The sequence below is a fragment of the Corella eumyota genome, chromosome 2 (assembly GCF_963082875.1).
Source record: "Corella eumyota chromosome 2, kaCorEumy4.1, whole genome shotgun sequence".
Classification (NCBI taxonomy): domain Eukaryota; kingdom Metazoa; phylum Chordata; class Ascidiacea; order Phlebobranchia; family Corellidae; genus Corella; species Corella eumyota.
This window is the reverse complement of record NC_137491.1, coordinates 15,967,951-15,981,293: the sequence shown is the minus strand read 5'-3', so window position 1 is coordinate 15,981,293 and position 13,343 is coordinate 15,967,951. Positions and strand designations below refer to the sequence as shown.

Below are 13,343 nucleotides of genomic sequence, written 5' to 3'. Positions count from 1 at the left end.
TCGACTAGAAGGCTTACTTGTTAAGAAAAACGTGCTAATAGGGTATACTAATTACTGTATGCTGCAAGACTGTATAAAACCAACGCTTGTTTTTATAATCCGGTATACACAATTTGACTAAACAAACATCGCCGTTCTGGCGTTCGAAAATTTTAAACCTCTTTTGTATAGTACAGTGCATATATGTGCAAGCTGACAAAAAGCAATAACCTAACAATAACATCACGAGATTCCTTTCTTATTACTTTATATTATGTAAGAAACAAAGCTAACATTGATGCAGTTTTCAAAAATTTAAAAATAGCGCATGAAAAATCATTAAACGAGAATCACGTTTTTTAGTAAAATAATAATAGGCTCTAGGGCGTCCCCGCGCGATTGTGGTAATTTTAGATTTTTTTTATATAAATTCGTGTATTTAATTTGTAACTAATTAATAACTGGTGTAAACTCGTTTACAAATATTAAGCTTGTATAAAGTTATATAAAAAAGACATCTCCTTACAGAATACAAATATAAATAATTCTTTTTAATGATACCGTACAATGTGTTTTTTCATTTTAATATTAAAATCTTGCTTAAAAATTTAAACAGACATTAACTTACCCATGGTGACGGCCCATCGTCGGAAGACCTTCCCAGCCAAGATTGGCCTAGTCCCAGAGTCATAATATTTGTGCAACTGAGAGTCGAAATACTTCTGTTAAACTTCTTATTCTTCGCCTTGCAACCACCTTTCGGACTAACACTGCTTCTGGCGATCTGGCTTTGCTGTACATCAAGACGCCGTGGCGACAATTAAATTATATGACACTGCTTAATTTCTAGTTGGGTGTCTTATTTACTGTATAATGTGCATACTATGTGCGCAAAGAGACCACGTTCTGACACACTTGTAAAAGATAAACAATTTACAAGTGCTTACATGAGTCAACAAGACAATATAGCAATTAAAAGGAATAATATTTCCTATCCAATCAAATTAATTAAAGGTATGTATGTACAAGTATATTAAATCTTTTAAGATGGCTTACCGGTGTTGGTTTATTGTCGTTAGGGCGTGTTTTTGAGGGCGTATCCACATCTTCAGTGTAGCTTTCATTAACATGACCATTTAATCCAACATCTTTATTACTTTCGACTTCCACAATACTATCCGATTTTAATTTTCTTACGGGTGAGTTTGAATTCACCAAAATTGATTTAGGCATTTTTTGAACTTTAGGTTTCTTTTCCAAGTTTTCTTCGTTATCCGACATCGTATATTTAAAGTAAAAAAATTACGCGTATCATCAGCAACAGTATCTTAAATCTTAATAACACCTTTTATCAAAAATCAAAACATAATTCACTTATTAATTTAAACTTACCATAAAACTTAAAATTTACTCAATTAACACGTCTGAGTTGATTTGTAGTAGAACTGACAATGCTGCCCAAGTTTTCGTTTTCGGTTAATTGCTGCCTGTTTTTTTCACACTTCAAGATGGAGCAGGATCTTGCGTAATTCACCCGGGGCACAAACCTCACAATTACTATTCCTCGAACGGCGCTATCTTAGACAACACCACGTCTGGTAGACAATCCTATAATAATTCTAGCAATTTTCCGGTTAGTCAGAACAAATTGAACAGGCAGTAAACTTGTCTCGCTAATTTTTTTATTGCATTTACTATCTAAACCTATCTATATGTTAATTAAGATATTAAAACAACAATGTTGTGTAGGGTAATCTAGGCTCAAGTGTGGACTAGTTCAACGCCATGCTGTGTTGTGTTTAAAACGTTTAAGTAGCTTAAAAAAACATAACCTACCCCCTGTGGATTAAAGATTTAGATTTACTAAACCATTACCAATTTTACTGGTAATTCGTTTAGTTTTTTCATAATCGATAAACATTAGAGTAATTAAAAAATCGCCCTTAAACTTGCATTGGTCATCAGGCTATTGACTATGATTCATCTAACTTACCTTATTTTCGGTATATTGATGTTTTTAATATTCTATGCGTCACTTTAAAGTACTAGTCTGTTTGCGAAGAAAACTGACAAAAACATTTACATAAAAGCGTCATATAAATCATACTTTATGAACTCTTATCGTGCAAGTGTGATTTACTATAAACTAATTTGTTGTTTTATATCTCTGTCTTCTAATTAAATATGTCATATTTTTTGTTGTTAAATTTTAACTATCAGTAAAAACTTTGTTGCCTGTTAAATTTCAAAATAAGTTTTTTAATTACTGTTATTAACTACCGGAATTAAAATGACGTATATGTAAATTAGTTTAGGTTAAAACGAGTTTTTACGTAATTTAAAAACAGTCTTTAAATAATAATGTAGGATATAAGGAAACGAAAGTATTTGAATAATTGTAACTATTCCAATCTACAACACGTAGTTAAATATTATCTTTACAATTGCTTATGTATTTTTTCATAAGCCTATAAAATGTACAATTTGAATAATAGATTTCATGTAGCCAAAATGCAATGTGAAGTCTACATAAGAAATAAAATAATTTTATTCAAAATAGTTTTTTGATTTTTGATGCGAAATATTAATTTCTGTTCATTGGTGACTTGGGTACAAAAATCTTCGTCAAAGCAGTTGCCAGTTGTCTTTCCAGCATTTCTTGCACTTGATTTGACGGAACTCCTGTTTCTCCAACATCACTATTACCTTGGTTAGATCTTCGCCTTCTTCTGCTTCTCCTGCTTCTTTGTCTGTCTTCCCGGGAACCCGGAGACCCCATACTTTTCCCCATGAAACCCATAACCATTTCGTTTATCTTTTGTTCAAGTCCAACGTCGAACTGATGGGGCTGGGGGTTGGGTTGCTCGTTCTGTTGCTGACGAGCATGTCGTGATTTTTTCTTGTGACGGCTTCGGTTATGCTTAGAATCGCGACGTCGACCGTGATCACGTGACGAGGAATGTGGCGTAGCAAAAACGCTGCCACTGTCGCTTGTATTTTCAGCAACGGAACCTAATGTATAGAAAGTAGAAATATGCTAAATTTTTTTACGAACTATTACCTAAATGTAATTCTTTTTTAATCTGTGTACCAGTATCATAGTACGCAGTGGAATCCGAGGCTTCGTTGTAACTTTTATAATTACTACGTTGATGAAAGTTATCCAGTTTTTGCAGTTCTGGTAAGTAATCTATTTATACAAAAAAAACAATGGTTAAAGCAAATGTTACCGGGATTTCATAGAAAATGACACGAATATATATGAAATGGTAACAAATAAAACAGTTGGTTTTTTAATATATATTAGATAAAAAAACAATGTAACGTATTATCATTGGTGTCTCTGCCTATTGACCACATATAAAATAAATGCATTTAAAATATATAAAATATATAAATAAACCTTCGTCTTTATAATTGTAATGCTGATCACTTATAGTTGGCAACTCTGAATGACTGTGGTATGGAGAAAAATTAGGATCTTGAAGACTGTTCAAAGAGGAAACAATCTATAAAAGAAACTAAATTTTAATTACAATCAATATCAATAACTATCGTGATTTTATAGCATGAAAAACGGATTTGCCTATTTATTACAATATATCCTAATTCATTTAGTCAAAAAGCAGTATAAAATAACTACAAATTGTTAATTTTCTTATAAAGTAATTAGCAAGATCAATTTAACTTACCGGATTGCTATTTCTCCACAAACGATTTGAAGGCGAGTCCTCTCGATTTCGTCTTATTGCAGACACAGTTCTTACATTTTCCTGTTCTTTACTTTGTCTATGTTGATCATATAATTCACCGCCACTTTTTACCCGACCAATACCCTTTCTGTTACGACGTGAATTTTCAGGTGTGGATACTAAATAGAAATTTTCGCTTCCCGGGCCGAAGTTTACATCACGTCTATACATGTCAATGTCATCTGATGTCTTGGTGCTAAGATAAGACGAAAAATCATTATCGACAACTGTGTCTGGCTGTGTCGGCGACATTTCGCTTCTAGAAGTCAGGTTTTGGTGGTAGTCTTGCTGGTTGTTTGAATCATTAACTGTAGAAGGATGTCTTATTTGTTCTGCCTTATTTGTATCTTTTTGAAAAGATCTGTTCATATAATGCTGCCTTGCCTTAAGCTCTTGCATAATGTCATGCGCTTTATTTTCATAACCAACTGGTCCTTCAACATAATGTTTATGCAAATTGTGTCCTGGTAGATAAGGTTCTACATTTTCGTTTTCGTAATAACCCGGCAATTCGTTGAAATTGTTTCGATTTTGTAAGCTTGACGAGGTGCTGGTGCTGGACTTGGAATTAAATTGTCGCCGAAAATCGTCTTTCACTTCTTCTATGACGTCATTAATGGACGGCTCGTAGTAGTGGTGGCTTACTGGCACACTTAGGTGAGATGAATATTTCGAACTGGAACTTGATCTTTTTAAACGAATAATTAAAATAAAGGATAGCAAAATTATTTTGAGTGTTTTAGATTTTTTATTTGAGCAAAAACTTATTTCCAATATAATGTATTGGCCAATAACATATAATACAGTAACTATTTTTGTTAGCTTACATATGTTCACATTGGTTAGCCGAAAACGTTTATAAATAAAGTAAATTACCGTTGACTTAGAATGGGAGAAGGGTCGTGCGCATGGTGTAGTGCCTGTCTTTGTCCAGGCTGATACGGAGGCAAAACACGTGGTCCTATTAAAGATGCAGAACCTTGTATTGCATTGTAGTCTACTGGGATATCCCAGTGATATTGTCTGCTGTTACTTGCCTTGTTTTCATCACTTGAATGACCTAATTACGTCATACATATTTTAAAAGTGTTAAAAAAGGTAATTTAGGATTTTTTTCAATTATTAAATATAAAATAGGACTTTTAACTGTCATAAAATACAAAATATAAATTTCTTAGTATTTTAGAAGTCAACATGTGTGTTGTTATCATTCTACTGTTTTAAATACAGAAATGTTAAAATCTTGTTTTTGTTAAGCTGAAATAATCACCTAAAACAACAAATATTTTAACACTGCATAATTTAACACTACCTGCCACGAGCTTTGGATTTTTTAATTTGGTTAAAAAACGCTACTATTTACTCATAAATATTTTATAAAAACGATCGTTTGTTTGATTTCATGATGCTAACAATAAATAAATAATCACTATTCTGACAAAAATCAATTACGCATTTCCCTGTAATTATTCCCATACCTATATTATAGAAAAATAAAAATGCCATTATTTTACATGTTAACATTTTTGTACACTGATAACGTCAATTTTAATATTTTACGTAATAGGTTTAAATTTAATAATTACTTGAAGAAGTGTGATTGTGTTTAGCAACAATGGATTCCGACGACCTGTGAGGGGAAGAAACATTGCTGATTCGGTCATGACTTCGTCTAAAATGAAATGGGACATTATTTTAAATACTTGTAGGTTTTTTATTTGTAAATTGCAATTATACATTTAAGAAAAGTTATGTGATGAAATAACAAAAACTTAAAACATAGCCTTAGATTTAAATAGAGACTTTACCTTAGCCTATTTGATGAACAAAACGAGTTGATTTCCTAAAAAAAACAAACAAATTTTAAGAAGGCTTAGCTTTTTAAAAATCCGGATTTAATGAATCCATATTTAAATTTTTTTTTATTAATAACCAACTATTCTTACATCAGTCGATCGTTTTCGATTGTCATAATGATGAAACGGAATTCCCCCAGACTGAAAGTCCCAGAACAACAAATCGTTTTCCACAGAATGACGATGGTCGTCTTACATATCAAATTAAATTGTTATTTCCACTTTTTTGACATTTTTTTGAGATAGTTAGTAAGTTTTACCGTTATTTAGATGCGTCGATAACTGGTTAAATCTTGAAGACTGCCTTTCGTTACTTCGTCTATGATAATCTTGTTCGTGCAAATTAGAAATACTCTTTCTGTTTAAGTGAAGTGCATTGTTAATGGCTTTTTTTTTGATAAAAACCAACTGTATAATTTCAAATTATCGTTAACAAACCTTTGTCTTTTTTGTCTTTGCAGTTCTTGTAGCCTAAGGTTGTTGGTGTTGAAAGAAAGGCGAATCTTTGGCGGAGGATTGTTTGGTCTTATTTCTGGCCAAGCTATGCACGGCTCACGATGCTTTTTAGAGCGAAACAGCGAAGAAATCTGAAAAATAATAAAATAAAAGATCTATAAATGTATGATATTAAAATAAAAATACTATTATACTATCAAAAACAACACGACATTTTATATAATACTAAAATGTTTTTAACTCCTACGGCATTTACAAACATCAAAGTAAAATCACCTTGTCGAATAAAGTTTTGTTATTTCGTGTTTTTCTTGAACTGTGATGTTGCGATTTTCTTCTTTTTTGCACATATTCCTCCTCTTCCAAATGAGGTAAAGATCTTAACCAGGCCTGATAATCTTCTTGAAAACCTCTGCGTCGATTCCAATCTCTTTCTACTGAATAAGGCTGATTTGTATTTTTTCCACCATATTTTGAACGGTAACTTGTTCGCTTACTACTGGTAACACCCATCTTGACCAATAGAATCTAAACCCAAACTTTATAAAAACGTTTTCGTTTGTTCCTTATGTATTTTAAGTGGTAACTTTTATTTTTAAATTAAACATATAATACCAGAATTGATTTTTTTATCTTTCTATCTGATGTAGTTAGAATTTAACATTTTAGGTTTGTAACTAAACGTACGTTTACGACTAGTAAAATTCGAGCCGCACATTGTCTAATAAGTAACATTATAAATAATTTAAGGTAAGCACGAAATGCTAAAATCAGACACAAACAGTTGTTTGTATAGTTAACAATGCAAAAACTACAGGACAGTACAAAAAATAAACCAATAACGAAAATACGAAAAAAAACACCTTGATTGTAAGAAACACAAATAATAAAATGTCATAACTGCAACACTAGGTTGTTGAATCCATTAAAAGTGCTTTTTAGCGCTACATAGTTTTGACAGCAAGGCAGTGACACCGCGTTGATGGTCATAAGCTCTATTGGCATTGTTGAAGTAAAACAGAAAGGTTTTTTGTGTTGCGAATTTCATAATTTTTTGGTAGTCAGTCATTTTTTTGCTAGTCAGTCATTTTCGAATGCTTTGTTAATATTAACAAATGACAATGAAATAATTATTACAATTAAAAAAATTTTTCCATTTTTAAAATCAGAGTTACTATTTAAAGTTTTGCTGACACAATATGTTCCATTAAAAAATCAATCTTCTTACCATGGACTCTCCAAATGGTAGAAAATTGTCTCGCTCTAACAGTGGACTCCGAATGATCCCAGAATCGGAGGGGTTTGCTTGTCCATTTGCGATAAGTGAACCCACCTGGATTGCTGACAAAGAAAGCAAAACCTGCAAGTCGTGCAATAAGTCATTTGATTTTCTAACAAGAAAGCATCACTGTCGAAGATGTGGGGGTTGCTTCTGCGATCGATGTACCCATTATTTGCTTCCGCTGAAGAGGATGTATTTTATCGACCCAGTAAGGCATTGTTATGACTGTGCTCTTCTCTCGAAGTCTGAGGAAGAGTTTTACGGAAAATCGCTGAAGATATTATGTGCTGGAAATGATTTTTCTATCAACGGACAAGAAGAAAATGATTTTTACGGGGATTTTACTTGTCATCTATCAAAGGACAACAGGAGTCTTCAGTTTACTGCTGTAAAAAGACACAGTGACAAGGTTGTTAAAACCCCGTCGCAAATCATTCTTACAAAGGTAACCGAAGTCAAGTTCAACGCAATCAAACCTGAAATTACATCTCCCGCACAATCCCAGACCCCAACCGGCTTTACTATAAAGTATAGAGATCAAAATGATGGTTCTGTATTCTACAAACTTCATTTAAAATCCATGGACAAGAAATCTTCATTGCCTTGGCTCTCTTCTCTTCAGAAAGCGATTAAACTTTTATTTGAGGCAAGGCAGTCAATGGTGATCCAATAGTCTTGCTATTTCATCCTATTAGGTGTTTGGTCATTATGTTGTTAAGACCTAAATGCTGTATAATCTTGCCTAGTAGTAGAGGTGTCATTACAATTAGTATTTTAAAGTCATAAAGTAGTATTATATATTTAAATAGTATTTATGTTAAATTTGCTTGGGTATCTCTAATATTAGAATATACTTAGTTAACTTCATCCATACATCAGTAAATATATTTTCTTCATATATATATACACATGCCTTTGCAATTCTGTATTTTTAATATATTTTATATGTTATATTGTTGCCTTGCCTTATTTTTAATATATAATTTTAGGATTACTTGTAGTTTTCAGTCCCTGCCAAATATTTTAATTCCATATTCTGAATATCTATTTATATATAATATACCTAATAAATAATTTTAATTAATACACATTTATTTTACTATCCTGGATCTTTTGGAGAACCGTAAACTACAAGTGATTCTAATTGTGCTATGTTGTTTGTGCAATATGTTATATTAAGTGTTTTAAACTTAAACTATTTGTATTATTACTTTGAATATATATGCTAAGTTTCTGCAAAATCCTTTTTCATGACTATAAAAAAAACATTTTCAATGGCATCAATTTATCGCTTAGTTTATGTTTTTAAGGGCTATCAAAATTGTTTGTTTTTAGTTATTTTGTTATGCTTATCGGTTTTTAGTAACATAAACTTACATACCTTAAATTCATTTGTAAATTTTCTTTAGATTCTGTAGGAAAAGTATTTTTCTTTGACTACATAGATACAATTTTAAAATTTTGATGGAGTCCCATAATGTAGAAGGCCCTGGTTTCGTCGGGATAAAATTTTGTCAGGAATGCAACAACATGCTGTACCCTAAAGAGGACAAACAGAACAAGATATTGTTGTACTCATGTCGTAACTGTGACTTTCAAATGGAAGCCGACAATATGTGTATTTACGTAAACAAAATTGTCCACGAAGTTGACGAACTAACACAAATTATCGCTGATGTCGCTCAAGATCCGACTTTACCCCGAACTAAGGATCACTCGTGTCCGATGTGTCACCACAAGGAGGCAGTGTTTTTTCAATCGCAGTCGACAAGGGACGAAGAAGGCATGAGACTTTATTTTGTTTGTACAAGTCATCAATGTGGTCATAGGTGGACTCAACTTTAGTTATACATAATAAAAAAATTGGGCTACCTAAATGTGGAATTTTTAATTCCTTTTATTTAACCATTTTCTGAAGCAAATTGGTTTTATATATACATACAATAACTCACTTGGTTGTCTTTCTAAATGCATCGAAATATCTGTTTCTAAAACCATTTAAAAATTGGATCAAAGTTGTCTCAGAAGTCAATTTTTTAGTCGATTTTTTTTTAATGTCCTGCAAGAGCTTTAAATTATAGGTAAAGTTAAGAGCTACACTAATATTGTTGATCAAAAATTTAATACAACTACAGCTGTATTTTTGTAAAGCAGTTTTATTAAATTGTTATATATTACGAACCTTTAACCTGCTTTTCTTACAATGTAATTAAAAAAAAAGTTTTCAATGATTTAACAGTTTATTAAAACCTATTTTGTGTCTCATAGTACTCTTTGTTTTATACATTGTGGACAATTAAATTTAACTGCCATTTTTAGTGTACCTTGTCGTAATTTTGACTAAGCTTACAAAATATATTTTTAAATAAACTAAAATAATGAATCAAAGACAATATTGTGCTTCTGTAAAAGAACTACTTCGAAATCTTGAAAATGTATTCAAGGTAAGAAAATAATTAACTATAATTTAATTTCTGATTAGCTGGATTTTTTATATAATCCTTTAAATATTGTTGTAATATTTGTCATTAGAACCAAAGTGGATCTGGGTCGTATAATAAAGAAACTATGATACAAAAAACTGACGAAATCGTGTTTAAGGAAGGAAAAGATTGGAATGATAAGAAAAAGGTAGATACAACTTATTTGTAAAAGAAAATGTGCAGATTATAATGGTAAGTTTGTTTTTAATTGGGTAAAGGACAACTTTCTTGGCTAAACTGCTGGTAACTTTTGTATCACCATATACAAATGCACCTAGGATCTTATGTTCGAAACCCATGTGTTCTTACCACTACACCATGCATGTCTTAAATATTTTTTGTCTAATTTTATTACTTATAATAAGACACTTGCTTATTAACTTACTAAAACATTATTCAATTTGTTGTTTAATTATTTAACAGAGCTTAACTGCTTTAGAAGAGCTTGAACTAATTGATGAGGTAAGTGTATATCTAGAAGAACAAAAACACGAATATGTTCGTTATCGAGTGTTCGAAACCTTGTTTTCTATGGCAAGAGAGAATTGTTTGGAATATAGGAGAGAAATATTGAGCCAACTTGTTTCAATTGCAGTTGTGGCAAAATTATCAGCTGTGTTGGAGTGTGCTGCATTATGGATAAAGGTAAAGGATTGGCCTATTGGTGATGAATACTGTGATATTTAGATTGCTGCAAATAAGCCATAGAATTTAATTAACTTATATACATGACTACATTTATGTCCAGTTTATAAGCCTTCAAATTATAAAAACTGTCATTTGTAGTTGTGGGTAAATTATTACTAGCAAATGTTAGTTGCAAGTTATCATATAACAACATTTGTAACCATACATTGACAATTAACATTCAGCTTGTAGAGTGGATATAAAATCCCTGCCATAAGGCAGGCATTTAGCTAGTTATAATTAATCGATTTTTACCCTAAACTACTCTATTTTGCAGAGCAGTGAAAGACAACATGCAATGTTCGTGGTATCAGAATTAGTAAATGACTATTGTGTATTAAAGAAAGATGGAAATATGGATTTAAAAAACTGCCTAGAAATTTGTCCACGATTCTGCTGCGTGTTTATGATTGCACTTACTTCAAAATATAACTTAATGTAAGTTTTTTCAATTTAACTATTGATTTTTTGTTGTAAATTGCTTATATTTAACATGCCAGTTTTATTTTTATAGTTTTTTATGATTATTTCTTTTAAATCTTTTAATTGGATGATTTGCCTATTAAATGCTTTTATTACCAACAACATTGCAATAGGTGGGTCTCAAACCTAACACCTATGGCTTCAACCTACTTGCATGTTAATTATAAATAACATTAAATATAAAATTTTGACATTTTAATATTTTTTTTAAAATTAGGTCTAAACAAAGAGGAAATGAAATAAAGGATTTAAACCAAGTATGGCCATGTTATGAAGTGCTTGATGTAGTGCAATACTGGATAATGAATGATTCCACGTTATGTTTTTGTACTGCATCACAGGTAATTTTATAGGTATTTTAAATATAGCTTTTAAATTAAAAAATAACTTTATAAAAAAGTAGTTAAAATTTTTTTAACATTTTATTGAAATTTTTAAGCCAAAAATGGTTGTAGAAAAGTAGTTTAGCTTGTTAAAAATACTAAAAATTTAGATGGATAAATTATGGAGAACAGTTATAAAAGCCACACAAAATATGCCAGACAATCTATCACTTACACCATTGGATGGTTTGGCAGAATGGTGCGTAAAATCACCATTCGCGCCAGATGAAATTTTAAATAAAAACCTGAACAGTATACCAAATGAAACCAAAGACAGTAAACCAACATATTCTCAACTACATTCAATGTTACATTATGCATTTTTAAAATCACTTTTGGCAATTAAACCAGCACTAAAAGTAAGTCAAATAAAAATTAGATACTTTAATGTTTTTGTAACAAATGCATAAAATGATGTACCATTTAAATTAATAAGTGTCTAAAAACTTTATTATCCTTTATTTTTTTATCAACATTATTTCTCCTAAGGCCATTGCAAAAGGTTCTGTTCTCGGTAACCCCGACTTACAATTATGGAGTAAAAATCAGGTCCACACATTAGTAGGTGACCTGTTATCATTATGTGATTCTATAAGTCCACCTTTGAAAGGAACTAGCACTGAATTATCGGTTGATAGATTTGCACAAATTAGTCAAGTTGCTATGTCAATGAGAGTATTAAATTGTTCAAAAGGTATTTTTTATTACTAAATATAATTTAATTGCGATAGTTGACACTTCACCATGCTACTTAAGGAAGCTGGTTTGATTTTCGCTGATAACATAAATTTAAAATAATTAAAATATTTTATTTTTTAGATCAATTTCAAAGTTTATCTGACCCATTACCAAAAACAAGGTCATTTTTATTTTGTGATTTGTTTATGCATATATTCGTTGTATTATTTTAATGTAAACACATATTATTCATAATTGATTAACCATAATATTATGGGTAATCTATTATTATTGTAATATAATTATTAACCTATTTATATGTTTAAATCAGAGGAGAAATATTAAAATTTTGTTTTTTTAATATTTAAAAAAATTTTTCTACAGGTTACTTGAGATAGTTGCTTATGGCAACGAACGTAGATCTTCAATAGATGGGGCACCTATGGAAATCTCTTCAGTATATTAACAAACCACTAATTTTTTCATTCGGTTTAAAATTGGTGTTATATAACATCAAGCAAAAGGAGGGAGACAATAATGTGACGAAGTCGTTTGTGGTTTTTATAAAAAAATTCAAAAAATCAAGACAAACTCTGTGAATTCTAAATAAAATGATGATTATTGGGTCAATAAACATTTTTTAAACTTTACCCAAATATTGCCAAAACTTTTTAAGTTTAACTGTAACAAAATGTTTTTTGATGTTATTTTTGTCGTTTCTGAAAACCAGTTAGCGACATTGTGTTACAATTAATCATTAATTGGGTTTGATTAATTGGAAAATAACATACTGTTTGTTCCTTTTTATAAAAAAGAAAGAAAAAAGGTAATTAGTACATGATAACGTATAGTCGTATAGAATCATTCAACTTAAGCTATTAAACATTATATTTAATAAAATAATGGAGGCACAGGTTTTTTTTGGTCTTTAAATAAAGCAAGCAAGTGTGTACAAGCGTTGTTTTCCTACAACAATTTTTGCTCAAGGTAATTAAATAAACTTGTTTATTTTCACCCAGCGATTTAGAGTGTTAATAGAAAGTAAAAGAAATGAGTGGGATTCCGTTCGAAGGCTGCGCTATAACCGCCCTAATAATTAAGTTGCCTTAGGCAATAAAGCTTTATTGTAATAGAAAGGTACTTTAGTTTACTGTTATTTGATTAAAAAGTGTTATCCAAGACAAAAAGTATATTTACTACAAATTGAAATTAGTTACAAATAGTTTTATTGCTGCCTAGGCAGTTCAGGTGTATAAATAGTTTGTTTTATTAAGTTATTTTGAGCATATGCATTAGCCATTGTC

The 13,343-nt window shown here is 30.8% G+C and overlaps 3 protein-coding genes across 3 annotated transcripts; all 3 read left to right on the top strand.

Annotated features, from left to right (window-relative positions):
• The first annotated feature begins 7,167 nt into the window (after positions 1–7,167).
• On the top strand, positions 7,168–8,735 carry LOC145744020 (zinc finger FYVE domain-containing protein 21-like). The gene has a single exon (XM_082562112.1). It carries the CDS (start codon positions 7,273–7,275, stop codon positions 7,996–7,998), a length of 726 nt encoding a protein of 241 aa, XP_082418238.1. The 5' UTR covers positions 7,168–7,272; the 3' UTR covers positions 7,999–8,735.
• LOC145744021 (DNA-directed RNA polymerase II subunit RPB9-like) lies at positions 8,723–9,644 on the top strand. Its single transcript, XM_082562113.1, has one exon. The coding sequence runs from the start codon at positions 8,790–8,792 to the stop codon at positions 9,168–9,170; it is 381 nt and encodes a 126-aa protein (XP_082418239.1). The 5' UTR covers positions 8,723–8,789; the 3' UTR covers positions 9,171–9,644.
• LOC145744019 (integrator complex subunit 15-like) lies at positions 9,644–12,941 on the top strand. The gene is made up of 9 exons (XM_082562110.1): positions 9,644–9,769; positions 9,858–9,956; positions 10,232–10,453; positions 10,773–10,933; positions 11,196–11,319; positions 11,472–11,720; positions 11,851–12,055; positions 12,181–12,220; positions 12,424–12,941. Exons 1-9 carry the CDS (start codon positions 9,704–9,706, stop codon positions 12,503–12,505), a joined length of 1,248 nt encoding a protein of 415 aa, XP_082418236.1. The 5' UTR covers positions 9,644–9,703; the 3' UTR covers positions 12,506–12,941.
• Positions 12,942–13,343: the final 402 nt, after the last annotated feature.